This window comes from Bufo gargarizans, chromosome 5 (assembly GCF_014858855.1).
Source record: "Bufo gargarizans isolate SCDJY-AF-19 chromosome 5, ASM1485885v1, whole genome shotgun sequence".
NCBI lineage: Eukaryota > Metazoa > Chordata > Amphibia > Anura > Bufonidae > Bufo > Bufo gargarizans.
Window position 1 is genome coordinate 135,872,039 of NC_058084.1, and position 23,576 is coordinate 135,895,614.

At 42.6% G+C, this 23,576-nt stretch overlaps 1 protein-coding gene across 3 annotated transcripts in view; it reads right to left on the minus strand.

Moving 5' to 3' along the window:
* Positions 1-23,576, minus strand: part of MIB1 (MIB E3 ubiquitin protein ligase 1) — a 100,742-nt gene that overhangs the window by 20,382 nt on the left and 56,784 nt on the right. For all 3 annotated transcript variants that reach the window (XR_006390014.1, XM_044293892.1, XM_044293893.1), the window contains exons 10-12: positions 23,184-23,291; positions 19,257-19,454; positions 15,768-15,919 (exon numbers count right to left, since the gene is read on the minus strand). Coding sequence is in view for 2 of the 3 variants with exons in the window: in XM_044293892.1 (XP_044149827.1) it covers positions 15,768-15,919; positions 19,257-19,454; positions 23,184-23,291 (458 nt within the window). In the remaining variant the exon portion in view is untranslated. The remainder of the gene's footprint in view (positions 1-15,767; positions 15,920-19,256; positions 19,455-23,183; positions 23,292-23,576) is intronic.

Genomic DNA, 23,576 nt, shown 5'->3' on the forward strand with positions numbered 1-23,576 from the left:
AGCGAGAAGTTGTAGTTACTTGAGGAAAAAATTTGAAACTGCATCAAAATTCTGATCACCTTAGATGACTGCCATAAATAGCGCAAATGTTGTGAATTTTTCACAATGGAAAGGAGTGCAGGAAATCTGCAGTATTTACAGTGGCAGGGAAAAGAATGAGATTTTCACAAATGTCATCCACACAGGAATCCGTGCATAACTTTCCGTGCACATTTCCAACGCAGAAGGTGCAGTGTGCGGCAGATCCACAGCATTGTCGCTGCGCATTCCGTTCAGATACAATTCTTATTTTCCACTGCAGAGACCTGCTACATGTCTCCCTACTCTGTAAGTGGCATTTCAAATAATGCTAACTCTACGCTTGCAGCCATGTCTGAGGTTTCCATCAGGAAGATTTCTTGACTGAAACCTTGGCCAAATGCATTTAATGGAATAGCACAGTCTGCCTAAGTGTTCCTCTGGCCTCCATCGGGTGAGCCTATGGCTCTGTTTAACATGTGTGGCAAGAGGTCCCCAGCACATGCAAAAAAATTGCTAGTGCAATGTGAAAAGACCCTTAAAGGAGTTTTCACTCTTCAGCAAATAGCATTTATCATGTAGAGAAAGTTAATACAAGGCACTTACTAATGTATTGTGATTGTCCATATTGCCTCCTTTGCTGTCTGGATTCATTTTTCCATTACTTTATACACTGCTCCTTTCCATGGTTATGACCACCCTGCAATCCATCAGTGGTGGCCACGCTTTCACACTATAGGAAAAAGCACCAGCCTAGGTGTGCTCCCACGGTCCCGTCCACCTAGTGTGGAAGCACAACCACCACTAATGGATTGCAAGGTGGTCGTAACCATGGAAATAAGCAGTGTATAATGTGAAAGAAAAATTAATAAAGTGTGCAAAGGAAACAATATGGATAACAACAATATATTAGCAAGTGGCTTGTATTAATTTGGCTTGTATTAAATGCCACTTGCTGAAGTGAGACAACCCCTTTAAGGCTACGTTCACATCTGCGGCACAGCTATCCGTCAGAACCCATTAACATGACTGTATCCGTTTAGCAGTCCGCAAAACATGAATACTGGCTTTGTGCGTTCCGCATTTTGCGGCACCGCACATTCTGCCCTAAGTTAGAAATGCCTGGACAAGAATATGAGATGTTCTATTTTGTGGGGCCATGGAATGCACATATGGAAGCACATGGGTGTGATGCCCTCATCTTTGCAGCCCCATTGAAATGAATGGGTCCGCATCTGATCCACAAAAATGCAGATTGGATGCGGTCCAAAACTATGGTTTTGTGAATGGGGCCTTAGGCACACAGAATTTTTTATTTTTTTTTGCGGTCCGCAAAAACGGTTTCCGTTGTTCCGTGATCCGTGTCCGTTTTTTCTTCCGTGGGTCTTCCTTGATTTTTGGAGGATCCACGGACATGAAAAATAAATCTAAGTCAAGTTTGCCTTTGAAATGATAGGAAAAAACGGACACGGATCATGGACGCGGATGACAATCTTGTGTGCATCCGTGATTTTTCACCGACCCATTGACTTGAATGGGTCCGTGAACCGTTGTCCGTTAAAAAAAATAGGACAGGTCTTATTTTTTTTCACAGACTGGAAACACGGACACGGATGCCAAACGGTGCATTTTCTGATTTTTCCACTGACCCATTGAAAGTCAATGGGTCCGCGGAAAAAAACTGAAAATGGACCAACGGCCGCGGATGCACACAACGGTCGTGTGCGTGAGGCCTTAGGCTGTTTTGGCAGAGAATGGCGGGAATCAGCCAGACAAAAAAACGTCGTGTGCAGTGGTTTTTATCTGACCAAATACCGGCATATTTGCTGTGGAGCGGCCAGATCTCATTATAGTCAATTAGGTCCGACGGGCAGACGGCAGTATCCAGCAATGCTGCAGATGTGAAACTAGCCTAAGGCAGTATGTTACACTTCATATAAAATACCATTCACTACACATCAGTGAACAGAAACCAAGCTATGAAAGCTGGTCAACACTGCAAACATCCCAACAAATCTTGACTCATCCTATAGACGTCTAAGGTGGTCCTCTCAGGGTTCTGAAGACGAGAATAGAGGTGCAGGCTGTTTTACAGGAGTTGTACTATTTTTGGTATCCTGTATTTTTTCTGTCCAGTAGACATGTGTTGTCACTTTTGAGAAAAGAGGAAAAACACTCTGTCAGCTGTGATGGTCATTTATATTCTTCATGGCATGGTTTTGCCCTCATTCGTCTTGGACACGGCAGGGACAACTGACCTCACATGATTTGCTTGGTAAATGTGGTTATTTTCAGTGCTGCTCTATATATATATCCTGCAGAGTCCATTAATGGTTATTCTGTCCAACGTAATAAAACATTTTCTCCTGCACACAGAAGTTAAAACAAATTTAAAGGGGTTTTCTGGGATTATCATAAGTGATGACCTATCCTCAGGATAAGTGATCAATATGAGAATGGCGGGTGTCTGCCTTCCGGGACTGCCACCAATCAGCTATCTAAAGAGGCCGCGGTGCTCAATGACATCACATTCATCAGTAAGACCAAGCACGTGACAAATCTGATGCACACCGTATAACAAAATATAGCTTTATTATTCATTCAAAACACACAGCAAACCTGGGGGTCTCAAATGAAATATATAGGAGACCATTCCCCCACAGCATAATACTTATAATAAATTCAGAGGCCCAACGTGTAAGCCAAATGGAGTACAGTGGACAAAAGGTCAAATAGATATCCAAGGGGACAGACGCTTCCAATAATATAATTCATGATGTGCAAAAAGTATAAAAATTAAAAATATATATACAAATATAATTATTACAAACATGACGAGTCTAAATTGCTAGTGCAAAGTGCAAAAGACTCCAATGTGCAAATATGACCTGTAACGAGCAGACATCCAAGAGGTGGCGTTGGCGAGATGGTTCTATTACTTTGAGACACCTCTTTGCATGACCTTTTCTATACAAAGGCATCCAATTTATTGATATAATTTATCAAAACTGTCTCAATGAAGACCTTATTGCCCATAGTAACCAAAGTCCATGATTTACTAGTTTAGTGCAGTTTAAAAAAAAAAAAAAAAAGCAAGTGGTCCTATTCCACTATTGGGTGTGTGGAGTCAACAGTATCTTCATAAGGTTTCCAGGACGTCCCCAGAAACAATGTCGCTCTCATACACAAGCTATGTCTGGTGTTGCTTCATTCACTTCAATGGCGTTCAAATACCAGACACAGGCCGTGCACGAGCGTGGTGCAAGTTCTTGGAAAAATTTTATTCTGCAGCCCCTTTTAAGTGTATCCTTTAACAAAAGTGAGATGGTCAAGGGAACAGGTTTCGTTGCAGAATCAGCTATTGTATAAGCAGGGATTCAAAGAGGTCACAAAAATATCATCTTCTGCTTGTGCCCCTCAGCAACTTCCTTAATATAAAACTTTTATAATCAATTCCAAAGGAGGGGTCATTTGAAAAGATTGCTACCCTCTGAATGCCTGCTGCCCTCGTCACACTCATGCAAGGCTGAGAGACACATCTACCTTTTACTTTGCCGGCTGTACAAAAATAACCATGGACAGAGTACTCTGTGTCTTGCCTCAGTCTCTGCGATGCTTCCTATCTTCTCTAGCTCCTTAGATACCATATTCAGCACACAAACGTGTATACGCAGAATATCAATACAACTAGGCAGGTTTTGGTAAGGTAGCAGGATGCCATTTCAAAAAATAAATTCACATTTACTGGGAAATGAACAGTACACTTAGATGGTTGCCCCCCTCCTTTTCATTTTTTCCGCTGCAGATCCACTGATTCCTGGGCTCCCCTTCTGCAATCCAAGATGGCCGCAATGCTTCAGACTACCTGAAGTGCACTGTGCATTTGTTATTCCAAGACACTTCCAGCTTGTCCAGAAACTTTGCTATTTTGGTGGACAGAGGAGGAGCCGGGATTTGGCAGATCTGCAGCTGAAAATATGAAAGGAGATCACAATGTAAGTGTTCTGTAGATATTTTTTCTTGAACCGGAGGGCAGCTTTTAAAAGGGTTTTCCAAGACTTAGGGTACTTTTACACTAGCGGTTTTCTTTTCCGGCACAGAGTTCCGTCACAGGGGCTTAATACCAGAAATGGATACTGAATGGAGAGAAATCCGTTCAGGATGCATCAGGATGTCATCAGTTCAGTCACTGAGCGGTGTTTTGGACGGAGGAAATATCGCAGCATGCCGTCCAAAATTCTGGATCAGTTGCTGGAATGCCGGATCAGACATTAATTTACATTGAAATGTATTAGCATTAAAAATACCGCAATGCCAGATCTGTCCTTCCGGTCTGCGCATCCTTCCGGTAAAAATGTGAAAACAATTGAAATTGATCCGTTTGTCCATATGACAAACAAAGACGGATCCGTTCTTGCAATGCATTTGTGAGACGGATCCACATCCGGATCCGTCTACAAATGCGGTCCGTTTGCATGCAGATTGCCTGATCCGGCAGGCAGTTTTGACGAGTAGCCTTAATAACCATCACCAGTATCTGATCAGTGGGGGTCCGACACCTGTGATCCCCGTTGATCAGCTGTTTGAGAAAGCACCAAAAGGTCCTGTGAGCGCCATGGCCTTCTCCGTGCCCACCAAGCACAGCGTAGTACATTGTATAGCGGATGAGCTTTGTATTGCGTTCATCCCCATTCACTTCAATAGGGCTGAGCTACGTCTAGGCTACTTGACAGATGAACGAGTCATCAATGGCTTAAGAAAAGCTGAGAGAAGGCCACGGCGCTACTGTGAGCGGCTCTGCTGCCTCCTCAAACAGCTGATCGACAGGGGTCCTGGGTATTGGACCCCACTGATCAGAGTTCTAAAGCCTTGGAAAACCCTTTAAGTTATTAAAATCACTGTAAGGCCTCATGCTCACGACCGTATCTGTTCTGCGGTCTACAAAATATGGATGATGTCCATGTGACATCCATGGTGTGTCCGTTCTTTCTGCGGACCCATTGACTTCAAAGGGCCCGTGGTCTGGATTTTGCGGCTAAGAATAGGACATGTTCGATCCTTTTGTGAAATGGACATGTGGATGCAGACAGCAAACGGATGACAAACGGTGCGGTCTGTTTGGAGAAAAGAATGAGTCCATGTGTGAGCTGCAAAAAAATAAAAATACGGATCGGACACGGATGTGTGCATGTGGCCTAAACAGAATTATATATTTTATTTTAGGATGCTATCTCCCTTTAAAGGGTCTTTTAACTGAAGAATGTGGAAATCTGATATCGCAATACAAGCATCCCATCTGCGCTAGGCACCACACAAGGTATCAGTTGATGATTACAGTAACTGTCAGGGGGGGTGTATGTAGAGAACAAACAGGTTTAGTTTTTTTTACATAAGTACTTACAAAAATAAGGTTAAGTAATTTAGTTTTTTTTAAAAGAAAGAAAGAAAAAAAAAGATTATATATATATATATATATATATATATATATATATATAAATACAAAAAATGGCGGCACTGACTCTGTATGGAGAAAAATGGGTGCACGATCCAAGGGAATAGACTTCTTACCCCAAATTAGTATATCCAGAAAAAGGACGGCACTCCAGTCTTGAAAAGGTAAAATGTTCTTTAATCAACCATGCGGTGCAACGTTTCGGCTCCATTGAGCCTTTCTCAAGCCTTGAGAAAGGCTCAGTGGAGCCGAAACGTTGCACCGCATGGTTGATTAAAGAACATTTTACCTTTTCAAGACTGGAGTGCCGTCCTTTTTCTGGATATATATATATATATATATATATATATATATATATATATATATATATATACACACACATACACATATATACACACACACACACACACGCACGCATATATATATATACACACACACCGACCAAAAATGAAGGGAAGAGTGGGTGCAGGCTCAAAGGGATAAAGCTTACCCAATATCAAGTATAAAATAGAGCAGCACTCAGCGGCTTGAGAAAGGCTCTGCGATAGAGCCGAAACGTCACCACACCATTGGGTGAACAACTACTTAATTTTTCACTTATTTTTTGGGAGTGCTGCTCTATTTTATACGTGTGTGTGTGTGTGTATATATATATATATATATATATATATATATATATATATATATATATATACATACACACACACACACACACACACACACACAGAACCCTATGTGGTACAGTAACATTGTAACAGAAGGGTAATAATATTCAGCACATGTACTAGTGCTGTAAAATAGCGGATAAATCCATCAGATTGCACAATGTGTTACTGGTGTCAGGTTATTTGGCTTCATATCGGGGCAGGCTTGGACTTTCTCTACAAAAATTCTAAGTATAGTGACAGCCACAACAGGCTTCGGAAGCAGGAGCGCTCGTTCGGTGAAAATACGGGCAATATAAGTGGAAACATGAGAGACCGCTTTATTTGGCACTGCTAAAAATAGCTGAACAAATGGCAAAGCAGTGTTGGGGCTCGCAGGATGAACAATCAATGAGCAGAAAGCATGATAGGAGCTCCCAGAGCTCTGGGATCGACAATCGACAGCTGAGAGACTATTTTTTGCTATGGTTGACTAAATATGGTCAGGGAAGAGAGAGGCACTAGAGGGAACGCTTGCCTGGGATTGCATGTTTCAAATGCTTAGCTGCCTATAAAGCTCTTACAGTTTAGCTTGTGCCCTTTGAGTGGGGGGATATGGCTCGTCTCTATAATTGCAAGTGGGAGTCCCTGACCTCGTATTGGGCTTTATTGACCCTAAGGAAGGAGAAGCAGCTTGCCACAGATGTGTCTGCAGTCCAGGCTGGGAACTTCAACAAAGGAAAATCCTCAAGGACAGAGGCATTGTTACACAGGGAAAGATACTACTTTTCTTTCTTTTCTTTTTTATATTTTCCATGTATTTTTCCACATGGAAAAAAAACTTGTCTATATTTGACAGTATATAGTCTGGTTTTAAAGCAAAGCGCTTACAGTTTATTGCAGCAGTGCACCTGCTATCTACCCCTATCTATATATATAAATATATATTCGCAATCTAATAATTACAAAAGGTGAGTTATTGTGTGATTCACGGTTTTCAACTAACATGCTTCTCAAAAATGACTTTAATATAAAGCTACTGCTCTGTACAAATATATATATGAGCAGATGCTATACAGATATAGACGGCAGTGACGCATGCTTGAGAGTGACTTGCAAAAATCCGGCTGATATTACGGAAGTTTACACGTGTAATTCACAAACCTTTCCGTCTGCACCTAACGTAAGGTTCTCCAGCAATAAGAGCAATCACCTTTAACAATTATTTCCCTTTTGCATTACGGTTCGCCATGAGCTAACTTATGGCACAGAAATGTGAGCTGGATTGTGTCCGCAGAGCGCGCGGCTCGTGTAGTTTGCTAACTACTTACATCCTGACAGTGTGTGCTGTAATAGTAATGCTGCAATGCTGTTTTTCCTTGTATTACTGTGCTATATCACCAGCTACTCTCTGATTTGCTCTCTATCAGCTGCATGCACTAGCTTTGTCAGGCTCTGCAGGAATTTTACTTTGGCTCATCTTTCCTTTTCTCGGGACATCCAAGCAATGGTGCTGCTAATTGCAGGAGTCTTCTAGAAATCGGAGCCCCCGTCTCTGCATTGCAAATACACAAATTCCATAAAACCCAGCTGAACCGAGAGCTCACCAGCAGTGTGACATCACTCCGGTCATTTCATTGCCTCCGAGATTACTGAATGCAAGTCGGGGGTCTAGGGGAGCGTGGCAACCTACGACGATTGCAGTCATCAATTTAGATGGACCGGACGGCTGGCTGCTATACGAAGGCAGGTGGAGGTGAGTCAGCACCGGCGGACCTAGCCTGGGCGATCACTGTATTGTGGGCTGTGTCACTAATGCATACTAGTTTAGCAGCAATGTCATTGTGGTGTCAGACACTAAAGCTTCTAACACTATTCTGATGAATGGATAATTAGTATTTCATTTTGCAAGGATTTTAGCAAAGTTCTGTGATGGGATTTATTATGACTTAATTATACATATTTTTTTATCCGTTTTAACTATTTCCTAAGCAATTCCATTTTGCATTGTGTTGCAGGCCCCTCTTTGCTACACCAGATACTGTATAGCAATGCAGCACCATTAGGCCACACGTAACACCCTCTGCTCTGCATTTAGAGTCGCGCAAAAGTTCTTCTTCCCTTTCAGCTTCTACTGTGGACGAGCCTGTGCAGAGTACATACTTCTTTATGTACCCATATGGACATACAATGCTATGGAATGTAAAGAAGTATGTATTTTCACCAGGTGCAAACTCCTCATGCAAGAAAGGGACCTCACATTCCCTGGACATACAGCACTGCAGCCAGGTAACAATATTTCCAACTGTAATTCTATTGCTATGATGAATGAAAAAAAAATACGTTTGCCTTCTATGAGATTAACCACCATATATTGAATCTGCATTTATATACTATTTTTGTGTTCTAATTACATGCTATGCGATATTGCAAAAATGATCAAAATAAGTTGTGTATACCTCCACTATAATAAGCTTAGTAAAATGCAGCACTGACACAAACTATACACTTGTAAAGGCCTGCAAAACACAACATTCTGCTCATGTAAGGGACACCAGAGAACTGGACATTGGACATTTATCACAGCGTCACCTTACGGGTGACACAACAGCACTACTGCAGGCCTACGCCAGCAGCCCCGGAGTTAACCAGAGCAAAACAATAGTATTCAGACAAGCAAAACTATAAATGGACATTATGTACCTTTGATGAGACGCAGATGGGCAGCCCTGACAAAGAATTATTTTGTTAAGCTTCGCGTAAAACAAATTAAACTCTAGTTTCCCTTAAAAGGGGTATAAAGAGTCTCAAAATTCCTTGCCGGGATTTTTTAAAGAAACATGCTCTAAAGTGTCATGAAGAGCATTTCACCAGCCTGTTCCTGCAAAGAGTCATAATCTAAGTGCATGAACTCAAATTACTGAGATTCAAAGAGGGACGTCCGACATGGAGATTCATTGGGGTAATGCCGCAATCCACTAACACATGTTGAGGTTTGGGGTAGTGACCTGACAAATCCTCGGGCACGGAGTCGCTCTAGAATGTCAAATCCATCACTTAGATCAGCTGTTCCTTTTTAAACCCAGCACAGTGTGAACTGTGGGCATGTGCTGACACGGTCGTAACTCAAACATTTCAAACGCCTGACTGACACGGGGAACAGATGCTGACATTATCAAGTGCTGCAGTGCTTTTTTTCCATGGCCCTTTCTTGCCCTGATATGGCAAATGCATGCACATGAACTGCCATCCAAGAGCACACTTGAGCAGCTGGATCTGCAGACGCGTTCACATACGACTGGTATAAATAGCCACCAGTTTTAGTGGCGACTTTTTTTCAGGGAGAGGCAGCACCTGCTATGTTTCTATTAGGTCTTGCATGGTGTAAAAGGAATAGATTTACATGATCGCGGTCACTGCCTGCTAGACAAGCACCATATGCTGCAGCGTGGACTGAGCAATTACTAGACGGCCAGTCCTCTTCAATATCATTTAGTGAGACCATGAGATTAATCTCTTCACAGGGTCACTCACTACAATCACTGCTTCGGGGTAAGGCCTCCTGCACACGACCGTATGGCTTTTTCAGTATTTTGCAGTCTGCAAAAAATACGGATGACGTCCGCGTGCATTCCGTTTTTTTGCGGAACGGAACAGCTGGCCCGATAGAACAGTACTATCCTTGTCCGTTATGCAGACAATAATAGGACATGTTCTATCTTTGAAGGGAATGGTAAAACGGAAACTGAAGGTACCTTCAGTTTTTTTGCAGATCCATTGAAATAAATGGTTCCGTATACAGAACACAATTTTTTTTTTACGGAAACGGAAAGGCCTAAAAGTTTCCATGCACAACATTCAATACTGTAATATACAAAAGCACATATTACTGGCACATACCATATAATGTATCTAAATGAAACAGACGCCATTCAATTCTGCTAGCATGCTGTTGTGTATTATCTATGTGTGTATAAATAATTGCATCTCATGTACCTCTATAATTACTACAGTAAGGGAGGCAGTTTTACAAAGCCGTCTGCTTGTAGCACATACATTTCATGTCTGGATGTTGCAGTCTGCATATATACAGGTTTTTCTTTTCTGTTCCCTGCGGCGACCATCAAAGACTATATGTGGCTGCACGTACAGTACATCTCCAAATGAACGCTCTTTCTCTGTACCTCCCTCCTGCTGCACTGCAATGCTTTGCTAAAGCTGGTAAAATGGAACCAAATCACCTGTTCAATGGATTTGGTCCCCTTCAACCAGCTGTAGGATTGCATTGAGGACTACAACTACCAAGAAGCACTGACAGCTAGGAAAACACTGCAATGGAACTATTATTCTTTGCGTTTTTGCTTTTTTTACTTGATAAAATGTGATACGATGTGTGACGTGTGTGAACCCTTCAATAAATAAACCAGTTCTGCTGCAGCCGTATTTCTTATCATTTATTACAGGTGTTTCATTTTAATTATAAGTGATTTAACTAGAATATGAATGTGTATGCTGTTGTCTAAAAGAGGCTATAAGCCAATATAATTTGGCCTTCTGTTGGGTTACTGAATATTAACTGGTCTATTAGACCTGTTTTTGGACAAAACTGTAAGACACACATTCATTGCTACCTGCCACTCCACATTCACGATCAAATGGATTTCCTAAGGCCTCAACACGACCGTGTCTGTATATCGGTCCGCAAACAACGGATCAGCAAAATACGGAAAACTTATGTGTGTTTTCTGTATTTTTCTCACTCCCATCAATAGAAAGGGCTATGCTCATCCACAATATGGAACAGAATAGGACGTGTTCTACAATCTGCAGATCAATCACACAGGTCAGCAAATAAATATGGATCTGTGCATGGCCCCATAGAAATGAATGGGTGCTATCCCACAAAATGAAGATGTCCTATGCATGAAAAACATGCTCATGTGCAATCGACTATACATATTACATTTATTGGACCCCACTATAAAATGCTCATGGTTGTTCACTTTTAGCACCGTAATGCAGCAGCTTTTATAAAGCCGTCACCTGTGAATTTACCTGAGCACCCATATCACTGAATCCTTGTTTTAGGATACACACACCCCCCCCAATGGAAGCTGTACACTTATAGCCAGGTTTATTCAATGTACACAAATAATTAATCCGACCGCTGCAGCTACCGCCACTTCTACTACCCTTCTGCGCCAACAAAAGCTTTGAAATAAAACACACAGATAAAAAAAAAGAAAAAAAATAAGAAAATGTCCAATCAACATACCCATCCAGTACAGAAAAATATAAACCATAATGCAAAGCTGGAAAAGTATTGGAAACAACATAGGAGCAATAAAATTACAATGAAATGCGAGATATGAGTTTTCCTCAACCATTTCAGGTGCCGCTGGACTGGGCTGAATTCTGCACTCTGAAACTTGCACAGACATATACACAAAGCAGTAACTACACCAATTACTGACATCCCTAATGAGATGCCGAAGGGAACGTGGCATAAATTATGCATAATCACACAAATTTTACAAACGGCTGTGTTGCAGAATTATTTTGCACGGATTTCATAAAAAAAAAAAAAAAAGCAATATTTCTATATCTGAGGGATGTTATGGGGTTCCCTCATGCGTAGGATCCTTTCTCAGGGTGCATTCACACAAATGTATGTTATTTGCGGTCCGCAAAACATGGATCTGCGAAAAATACAGATGATGTCTGTGTGACTTCCATGTTGCATTAGTTTTTTTTTTTTGTGGATCTATTGTAACAATGCCTGTCCTTGTCCGCAAAACAGACAAGAATAAGACACGTTCTATTTTTTTGTGTGGAACAGACATGTGGACATACAGACATGGAATGCACACAGTCATTTCCATTTTTTCCAAGCCCCATTGCAGTGAATAGTTCCACATATGTACCTGTGAAAAAAAAAAAAAAAACTGAATGGAAAATGAAAAAAAAAAAAACGTTGGTGTGCATGAGCCCTTAGATAAAGATAAGACCTATACCCAACACAGTGGTCGGCTCTGGAGGACCTCAAGTGTCCACTAACTGAGCTTAACGTTTTTTAATGGATCCATAGGATATACCGTAATTGCTGAACACGGTGGCTTCTCATGATCAGCTGCTACCTGGAAGGCCCTTAAAGTGAGAATCATATATACCGTACATCAGATGCAGTCACACCGGAAGGACAGGTGATCCAGAATACCATTACCTCACACTCATCACCAAGTGAGGATTTTATCGTCAGCTTGCAACTAAATGATAGGCCCAGACTGCAGCACAACATGGTCCGAAGAGGTATAAAAGACTTCTAGGAGAGCTATTTTTTGGGTGTGATTCTAATACACTAATAAAACAAACACATTTCTAGGAAGCACAGAATCTACTAGGGCACACTTATTAATGCCCACATTTTATATGCCTGTCTTAATCACTGGCTTCAGATGTTACACAATTATTAAGAGGGGCATGCCCCTCAATACCTGTGGCACATCTCAGGACGCCCATGCAGCAGCTAGGAGTGGACACAGATCTCAGGTATATGGTGATTCACTGCAGTTTTCTGGCAAAGTCAAATAAATGTGCAGGACCACCTAGGCTTCACACTCGTGCTGGCCCACCTAAAATCACACATTTCTGTGAAAATGAGGCCTGTGCCAAAAAATTGCTACATTTTGATGCCATAAAATTGGTGTAGGGGTTTAATAATGTGCCCCTGATGCGTATTTAGGCCTGTGAGTTAAGTATTATTGTACTACTGTTTGCATCATTGTCATTTTAAACCAAGCATTCATGTGTTCAGGTGTATGGCCAGCTAACATGTCTAAGCTATACCTCCATATGCAGCCTTACATCTGTATAGCTGTAACAATTGAATTATAATAGAGAGCACACATCAATGTCTATATGAATCTATAAAGAAGTTTTCAGACATGGGCACTATAGTGCACTGCTATGTGAGCACTCCACCTGCTTGCTTTCTCCTTCAACAAGAATCAGTTTCTCCTGCTTTCATAATTCCCAACAGTGAATTTCAAAACTCCACTGTGAAAGGGTTAAGGTTACATTCACATGACAGTGGGGAAAAACACTTGTCAGTTTTTCATGGTCATTTGGCATCATTTGTGTGCATCTATTTTCTGGTCCTCTATCTGTTTTAATAGCCGTTTTGCATCAGTTTTTACCGGTTGTTAAAAATGGCTATTAAAGACTGATGAAGTTCATTGGCTAACCACTGCCATGGCCTTAGTATATATTACGGCCCCCATAGTGCCCCCAATATTATACATGGCCTCCAATAATGCCAACAATATCATAAATGCCCCACCAATAGTGTTCCCAGTATTAGAAATGGCCCCCAATAGTGTTCCCAGTATAAGAAATGGCCCCCAATAGTGTTCCCAGTATAAGAAATGGCCCCCAATAGTGTTCCCAGTATAAGAAATGGCCCCCAATAGTGTTCCCAGTATAGGAAATGGCCCCCAATAGTGTTCCCAGTATAAGAAATGGCCCCTAATAGTGTTCCCAGTATTAGAAATGGTCCCAATAGTGCCCACAGTATTAGAAATGGTCCCAATGGTGCCCACAGTATTAGAAATGGTCCCATTAGTGCCCCCAGGATTATAAATGGATCCCAATAGTGCCACCAGAAGCATATATGCCCCCACAGTGTCCTCAGTATATATTTGCTTCCATTAGTGCCTGCAATAAAAAATAAAGAGAAGAAAGAAAAAAAAAAAGAAATACCCTGACAACTAGCACACGTGGGGAAACTTGCTGGAGGCAGCAGGACCCGACGCTCCCAACATTTGGCTGCATCCAGTGAGAAGCAAGTTGTCCCCGCAAGTGGTTGAGGTATTTTGTTTTTCATTTTAAACCCTGAAAGGCTTTTTTTTTTACCTAGTGTACCCATTTTTTATGATGGTTAGACAGGTGTGATTCTGTCTAAATGGTCGATAAAAATAGTCCCATTGATTTCAATGGGATCTGTCTGGCCATGAAAACGGACAAAAATAGGACATGTCCTATTTTTTGACAGCCGCTATTTACTGGCCCCAAAAATTTATGACATATGTCATGTGAATGAGGCCTAAACCAATATTTAAAGGGGTTCTGCACTTTTATTTAACTGATGATCTATCCTCTGAATAGATCATCAGCTGTTTGAGAAGGCAGCGGCGCTCCAGCAGCGCCGCGGCCTTCTCACTGTTTACCGCCGCCCGCCCACTGACGTCACGACTTGTATCAACTAGAGTGGGCGCAGCTAAGCTCCATTCAAGTGAACAGAGCTTAGCCGCGCCCACTCTAGTTGATAGAAGTCGTGACGTCAGTGGGCGGGCGGCCCGGCGGTAAACAGTGAGAAGGCAGCGGCGCTGCTGGAGCGCCGCTGCCTTCTCAAACAGCTGATCGGCGGGGGTCCCGGGTGTCGGACCCCCGCCGATCAGAAGCTGATGATCTATCCAGAGGATAGATCATCAGTTAAATGAAGGTGCAGAACCCCTTTAAGCTGTAAGATATTAAAAAACAATACAGCAATATAAGAAATTACCTTATTATCTTGTTTTTTCACCGGTCATCTCCAGACTCCAGGACTTTTACTGCTGAATATTTTCTAAATGTTATTTACTATGTAGGAGTACAAGGAGCCCAGCCCCAATCATGTTGAAGGCATGGGGAATAGATCTGCATGAATGGATGTGCATACTACCACCCCATGTTTGAAAAAAGGAAACGTGCATGATGCACAATATGTGCAGTTGACCTTTAGGAGAACATGTTGTTGTCTGTCCCTGTCCTCTTACGCCATGTGCCTTGAGCTGCTGCTTAGTGTAGCTCCGCAGGTTTCTAGAGCTACACACGCATAGAGCGATAAAATGATATTCTATGTCAAAATAAAAACAACTCTATTCACATGGTCCCCTAACACGCATCAATCATGGGGGGGGGGGGGGGCCTCTCCCCAAGAAACAACCCCTAAAAGAAAGACAGTTAGTGTGGTGAACTCAAGCCATTCATGTTTTATATGGCTTTTGGGCTGGCCATGGCTTCCACAAGCAAAATCAGCTATCTGCCAGTGATGCTACAAAATGCCCTCTTCTAGTTAAAGGGTTAGACGTGGGGAACGACATTATATTACAGCAACTGTCAAGCCTCAAAAAAAAAAAAAAAAAAATGGCTTGGAGTGAATAAAAATAAATATAATAATTAAAAAGAAAATTAAAAGACGCAATGCTCAACACATATACTCCAGTTCCAAGGCTTACCAGGTATCCTCTAGCGAGCCGCCTCAGCCAGTATCTTCTAGCATTTTCTGTGCGGCAAGAAAGACCAGGAAGTAGAAACCAGCGGAGACCAAGTAAACAACCGAGAGGAAGATCAGAGTGTTGAGCATCGCATCTAATATTTTTTTAACCCACTCTGAGCCATTCCCAATAACTGTCCCCCACTACACAGCCCCATTAAACTGAAAATGCATCATCTTAAAAGAGCAATTAATGCACAGCCCAATCTTATCGCCACACTTCCAATTCTCCAGGGTATGAGAAGAAACCTTCATTTGCCAATCAAGGACAATGGTTCATACAGACACTATGACAACAGCTGATGAATAAAATGTTATAAAAAGGATAACAGTACATTACCTGGGATTTCCTCTCAAGGCGGCGTGATGAAGAGCATTAAATCCATTGTTATTTGTAATGGTGACATCGGCTGCGGCCTCTAACAACACCGCCAAAATATCATCCCGCTTTTTGCTGATGGCGTCATGCAGAGGAGTATCACCTTCTGAATCCTTGAAAGCAAATAAGACAACTTTGTTAAAACCAGCTGGACTAGACCTGAGCACAACATACATTATAGAACGATGCTTCTGAAGAATAATAGTAATAATATTTTATTATATCGCTTCAATATATTCGGCAGCACTCAGAGGGTTCATGTACAGAGTCATACATTTAAAGGGAGTCTTTCACCTAAAAAGACCATTACAGAACACGAACACCATGATCTCCATTATAGTCCCCATGTTGGAATGCTACTTACCATATAGCTGTCTGTCGCTTATTTTTGCTAAAAAACACTTTTATTTAATATGTTAAATCAGGTTCTAAAGGTGCCCTAGGTTCTTCAGAAATCCAGTGCCGTTCTAAAGATTCGCCGCGCCTGCGCACTACATTCCCCATTATGGGCAGAGGCACAAGGCCGGCTAGATGAACGGGCCAGCACATGCGCATTAAAAGCTCTTGTGCCTCTGCCCATAATGGGGAATGAAGTGCGCAGGAGCGGTGCATCTTTTGAACGGCGCTGGATTTCTGAAAAACCTAGGGCGGGCCCGAGGGGTGAAAGGGGAGGGGTTTCATATGAAAAACGACAAGGGGCCTGGGCACCGGCCGCCTGCTTGAGAAAGGCTTCATGTTGGAGCTGAAACGTCGCATTACCAATGGGTGAATAAAAATATCACTTTTTTACCGCAACTTTGGAGTGCTGCTCTATCTTTCCATTATATATATATATATCTATTTGTACATCTGAAACACGTATGCACCATTATGCCATGAAAGTAGTTTTACTTGAAGTCATGGGACCTTTATGTACTGCACAAAACTGAACATTTTGCCTGTTTTTACAGGTGAAACAAGCTGAGCAGACATATTTGCTGTGACTATGAAAACTGCAGGAGGAAAGAAAAAAGGGGCAAAGGTTGGCACCTGTACCAGTATTCTAAATGGCACATGGTAGGAGGAGCAGGTACAGAGTTTGCTTCAAATTGCATCTCTGATTGGCTCCATTTGTATCCGCCCCTCAACCCAGTGTCCAGGTCAAATTTTATAAATCTGACATGTGTCACTTTATATGGTAATAGCTTTGGAACACTTTTACTTATCCATGCCATTCTGAGATTGTTTTCTCGTGACACATTGTACGTCATGATAGTCATAAATTTGAGTCAATATATTTCACCTTTAAATTATGAAAAAATCCCAAATTTACCAAAAAGTTTAAAAAAAATTAGCAATTTTAAAAATTCCTATTTCTCTGCTTTTAAAACAGAAAGTGATTCCTCATAAAACATTTATTACTTAACATTCCCCATATGTCTACTTTATGTTGGCATCATTTTGGAAATGTCAGCAATTCTTAAAATTTTTAAGAAAATTTCTAAAACCCACTTTTTAAGGACCAGTTCAGATCTGAAGTCACTTTGTGGGGCCTACATAGTGGATACCCCCATAAACGACCCCATTGTAGAAACTACACTACTCAAAACTGATTTTACAAACTTTGTTAACCCTTTAGGTGTTCCACAAGAATTAAAGGAAAATGGAGAATACATTTCTAAATTTCACTTTTTTGGCAGATTGTCCATTTTATAAAAAAAAATTCTTTAACACATTGAGTGTTAACAGACAAACAAAACTCAATATTTATTACCCTGATTCTGCGGTTTACAGAAACACCCCACATGTGGTCGTAAACTGACGTAAGGGCGCCCGGCAGGGCGCAGAAGAAAAGGAGCGCCGTGTGGTTTTTGGAAGGCAGATTTTGCTGGACTGGTTTTTAGATGCCATGTCCCAGCCCCCCTGATGCACCCCTACAGTAGAAACTCCCAAAAAGTGACCCTATTTTGGAAACGGGGGGGGATAAGGTTCCAGATTTATTGGTACTATTTTTTGGGGCATATGCCTCAGTGTTGCACTTTTTGTGGTGTAAGGTGAAAAAAATTGCTTTTTGGCACGGTTTTTATTTTTTATGGTGTTCACCTGAGGGGTTACGTCATGTGATATTTTTATCGAGCATGTTGCTACGGACGCGCGAATATCTAATATGTACACTTTATTTTTATTTTTTTCACTTTAACACAATAATGGCATATTTGAAATAAAAAAAAATGATGTTTTAGTGTCTCAGTGTTTTGAGAGCTATAGTTTTTTTATTTTTTGAACTATTTTCTTATGTAGGGTCTCATTTTTTGCGGGAAGAGGTGACGGTTTTAGTGGTACCATTTTGTGGGACATACGCCCTTTGATCACTCGGTATTGCACTTTTTGTGGTGTAAGGTGACAAAAATGGCTTTTTTGACAGTTTTTATTTTTTATGGTGTTTATCGTACAGGGTCGATCATGTGATATATTTATAAAGACTGTCGTTACGGATGCGGTGATACCTAATATGTGTACTTTTTTTTAAATTACATTTTTATTTATTTTTACTTTTATTATTTTCACTTTTTTTTTTTTATCAAGTCCCACTTGGATCATCCAGTGGAGCTGATGGCTGTTCTATACTTTGCAATGCTTTTGCATTGCAAAGTACAATACTGTCAAATATCCTGTAGATGGCAACACCGGGCGCTTTTGCAAAGCAACCACCGGGTGCTGCCATCACAGCGCTGCAGCCCAGATGGTTGAGAGAGGGAGCCCCCTTCCTCTATTAACCCCATGGATGCCGCTACTGCGGCATCTAAGGGGTTACAGCAGAGTGTCAGCATACAGCTGACACTCGCTGCTGATGTCGGCGGCTAAGGAATGGACCGCATCGGGGGCAGGAGGCACAGATAGGGGGCAGCTCTGTAAAGGGGGGGCATGGCCAGCAGGAGGGGGCACATTTGGGGGTCTGATGCATGCATGGGGGGAGGGGGTACTGCATCAGGGGTACAATACATGAATGTGGGGGGGGGGGGGGGGGGGGCGGGGATCGCATCGGAGGCAGGGCTCACAGGATGGGTGGGGAGGTTGGAGGCGCACAGGAAGGGGGCAAAGATCGGGGGGCTTCATTGCACATTACCTGATTTCAGGCTCTGATCTGTAGAGTGCAGATCAGAGCCTGAAACCGGCATTTTAATACTGCCGCGATCCGATTAGTTAGTCTGCACAGCGCCAGCACCAGGGCAGGGGAAGAAGCTTTAATCCAAGCGCGATTAAAGAACTGCCTGACGTCTATACACGTGGTAGCTGCACGGGGTATGTGCAGCTATCACGTATATAGACGGATTGCGGTCGGGAAGGGGTTAATATGTGAACATACAACACATATCCTAAGAGTATCATGTAATAAAGTACAGAAATTCTGTAAAGATCAACAATTATGATTTGATTAATGTCTGCAAAATTACTTAGTCACTAATTTACCTGCAGGCTTGGATGGCATCCAAAATCCAGAAGTGTTTTCACAACCTGTAAGTGGCCTTTGTTCACAGCAATATGGAGTGGCGTTTGTCTCCGCTTATTCCGAGCATTTAAGTCTGCCCCACCCCTGTGTAGCACCTCAATCACAGATCCTTCGTCACCAAAGGCCGCATGATGCACTGCACGGTCTCCATCTTTATCCTACAGTATTAATATTAGACAAAAGGTTCACATCAAAGAAAATTATAATAAAAAATAAATTAAAAAAAAGCAAACATGGACTGACTCTTTGGGCAATCAGGCCTGGGTTTAATGGGAGATGAAGACCTTTGTATTAAGGAAGCTTAGCTTACAGGCATCTTATCATTTAACTATGGATTTGTGAAGTAGCAGAAAAACAAAGCTCCTACCCCTGTAAAGGCATACTTATGGTGCACTTATTAGGGACCACAAAAATCCTAACTCACCTGCAAAAGTTAGAAGAAGTCTACAATATTTACTGACTTCTTGTTCCCCATGGCTCACTGCTATGACTAAGCTTTTGGGGGGGAACTATATATGCACCTATACTTTAAATCTCTGACCTCCCAAACTAAATGAAATGTCTGCTGTCTTTACATAGTCCCTTTTCTCTGACTTTGCTGTGCAAGTCACAGGGGAGCTTCTCACAATAGAGGTTGTCCTGTCAGCAGTACAAGCAGTTTGTTTTTCCGAATGTAAAATAAATGAACTCACTAATAGACTCAATTTTTCAAAACGGTGTAGATCGTCTTATTTCAGTGCCAACCACAGTGGCGGAAGCTGTGTGCTGCTGAGCTGTGCGTTCTCACACAGGGAGAGCTTTCACCTCTCTGTATTGGTGATGTGCATGAAGGGACCGGCCGTCTGTCACAGTTCATTAGCTAAAGCAGCCACCTACTCTGCCTCAGCCGAGATGGAGTAGTGGGTGGCTTACGCTGGGTCCACGTCACATTTTTGCCCTACATTTAATGTATATGTTAAAGGAAAAAAGTATATACTACGCTTTTCCATCCTGCAGAGTCCAGTAAAAAAAAAAGCATGCGTTAACGTATACTTTTTTTTTTTACACAATGGAACTCTATAGTGACGGATGTCAGAGTGCCCTCTTTACCATGTCACCAACATAGAGGGCTAGAAATTCTGCCTGCCAAGTCAGTACGCAGCTGATACAGCTGACACCGACACTGAAATAGGACAGTTCATGCAGTTTTAAAGACCAAAGTATTCTAGTAAGCTCATTTATTTTACATTCGCATTTTCTGCATCGGACCACCCCTTTAAAAGGACATCTGTCAGCAGATTTGTACCTATAAAACTGGCTGACCTGTTACATGTGCGCTTGGCAGCTGAAGGCGTCTGTGTTGGTCCTATGTTCATATGTGCCTGCATTGCTAAGTAAAATTGTTTTAATATATGCAAATGAACCTCTAGGTCGAAACGAGGGCATTGCCTTTATACCTAGTGGCTCTGCTTTCTCTGCAACTGCTGCACCGTCTGCACTTTTATTGACAGGGCCAGGTGTTATGATATGTTGATTGCCTGGCCCTATCAAAGTGCAGAGGGTGCAGCAATTCCAGAGAGAGCAGAGCCTTTTGGTGTAAAGGCAACACCCCCATTGTTCCTAGAGGCTCATTTGCATATAATAAAACATCATTTCTCATCTATCATTGGGGGACATAGGCTTGACCTTGGGTATAGCTGTTGCCACTAGGAGGCGACACTAAGCACAAAAGTGTGAGCTCCTCCAGCTATATCCTTCCTACAGGGACTAAGCTAAAACAGTTTTAGCTTAGGGTCCGTAGGCGGCAGACTTCCCTGCTTTGCAGGTCTGCTGATTTTTTCCTTTTTGTTTTATCTTTTTCGCTTTTTTTACTTTTGTTCTAGCAGGATTACAGGCAGTTCTAGCTGCCTGCACTTCCATCCAGGACACGGGAGACCAGGGGGTCCCCAAGCCTGCTGCTCCTTTCCGATCTCCAGAAGACAAGGAGGACCAGAGGTTCCTATAACCTCTGCATCCCACCAACCTTCGGGTCACCACGGCCACCCATGACAAGTCCCCTATGTTTCCGGTGTAGCAGCCCTCCCCAAGAGCCATGTCCCAGCAGTTCATGTTTCCTTACATGTTCTCTCCTCTTCTGCTCATTCTGCGTCTTCTCCAAAAAGTCAGTTCCGACGGTCTGCCCGTCATTCTTGTGGCCCCAGACTGCCCAAGCAGAGTATGGCACGCATCCATATTCTCCCTCTTCGTCGATGAACCCTGGCATCTTCCCCTTCAGGGTGACCTCTTGTCACAGGGAGCAATCTTCCACCCAAATTTAGGGTAACTACGTTTAACAGCATGGCTGTTGAAGCTGCCGCACTAAGGGCTCGGGGCTTCTCGGATGCGGTTGTCCAGACCATGATTCCTGCTAGAAAGCAGTCGTCCCCCCGGATTCATCACCGGACCTGGAAGTCCTACTTCAGTTGGTGCGGACGCCACCAGTTGTCTGCCATTCGGTTCTCGTTGCCTCAACTCTTGTCTTTCCTGCAGTCAGGCATGGACTTGGGGCTGGCTCTCAGTTCCCTCTAAGGGCAAGTTTCACCCCTTTCCAATGAAACTTTGCTTCACTTTCTGCAGTTCGGACCTTTCTGCAGGGGGTGGTGCACACTGCGCCCCCTTACCGTGCTCCGTTGAATCTGTGGGAGCTTAATCTGGTGCTCAGCGCTCGCCAGTCCTCTCTGTTTGAGCCTTTGCAACAGGTGTCCCTTCGCTTCCTGTCCTACAAGGTGGCCTTTTTGGTGGCAATCACTTCCATCCGTAGGGTGTCGGAGCTAGTAGCTCTTTCCTGATGGTACCCCTTCCTTATCGCCCACCAAGACAAAGTAGTTCTTCACCCTGTTCAGTCCTTCCTTTCGAAGGTTGTGTCGACATTCCATCTCAATGAAGAGATCATTCTCCATTCCTTTTGCCCTGCCCCGTCTCATCCTCGTGAGCAGTCGCTCCACACTCTGGATTTGGTTCGGGCCATTCGCATCTATCTGTCTCAGACGTCCTCTTTCCAACGGACGTATTCTCTATTCGTCATTCCAGAGGGACAGAGACCAGGGCTGGCTACGTCCAAAGTTTCCATTTCCCGATGGATTCATTTGGCCACTGCGGAAGCGTACCGCATCAGTGATCGGGCTCCGCCCTTCCGGGTTACTGCTCATTCTTCTCGGGCAGCGGGAGCCTTTTGGGCAGCCTCATGGAGCTTAGGTCCTTCAGGTGTGTAATGTGGCTACCTTGTCGTCTTTGCACACCTTTTCCAAATTTTACAGAGTGCATACCTTTGCATCTTTTGTCGAATACAGTTTTGCAAACGGTGGTTCTCTGGCCGGATAGCTTCTTCGTTTATGACCCACCGCTGTGACTGCTCTGTAACGTCCCAAGGTCAAGCCTGTGTCCCCCAATGATACGGATGAGAAAACTAGATTTTTGTACTTACTGTAAAATCTGTTTCTCTTCCGTTAATTGGGGGGACACAGCTCCCATCCATTCTCTCTGGTTACGGACCTCATTGTGGCCTGCGTGATTCTGGGTTTGTACATAGTTTGGTTTTCCTGTTTTCCTTTCGCTTCTCCTACTGCTTTTGCACAACCTGTCTTAGCTTAGTCCCTGCAGGCTCACACTTTTGTGCTTAGTGTTGCCTCCTAGTGGCAACAGCTCTATCCAAGGTCAAGCCTGTGTCCCCCAATCTAGGTTTTTTATTTTCTCAGCAATGCAGGCACATATGAACATGGCATAAAGAGCATGTATAACTACTGTGTCATAAACCATCATACTAACTAAAATGTAATACATTATTTTTTTTACATTTGAGTATTTCATATTAAGATCTTGATAATAATCAGTTACAGTAGTATGGTCCTGAAGTGTTTCTAAGACATTACCTCAGCTTCCACATCAACGCTGTGCTTCAGAAGTAACTTCAAGATGTCTACGTGTCCATTCTGACTGGCTGCTTGCATAGCCGTGTGTCCAGCACACTGCCCATTCACCTACAAATGAGAAGTATACAGAACACAAAACATATCACCGATAGAAACCAACATAGAAAAACAGCTAACTACTGCTGAATAGAACAACATGAATTAAAAGGTGAATATGAGGCATATAGTATAAAGAAAAAAAAGAAAAAACTTTCACCCTAAACGGGTATTCCCATCTGGACAGTTATGGCATATCCATAGGATAAGCCATAGATGTCCTATAAGTGTCCTGCTGGGACCTGCTCCTACCTCAATAAAAGGGCTTCACTGTGAATGGCCACCTCTCCATTCACA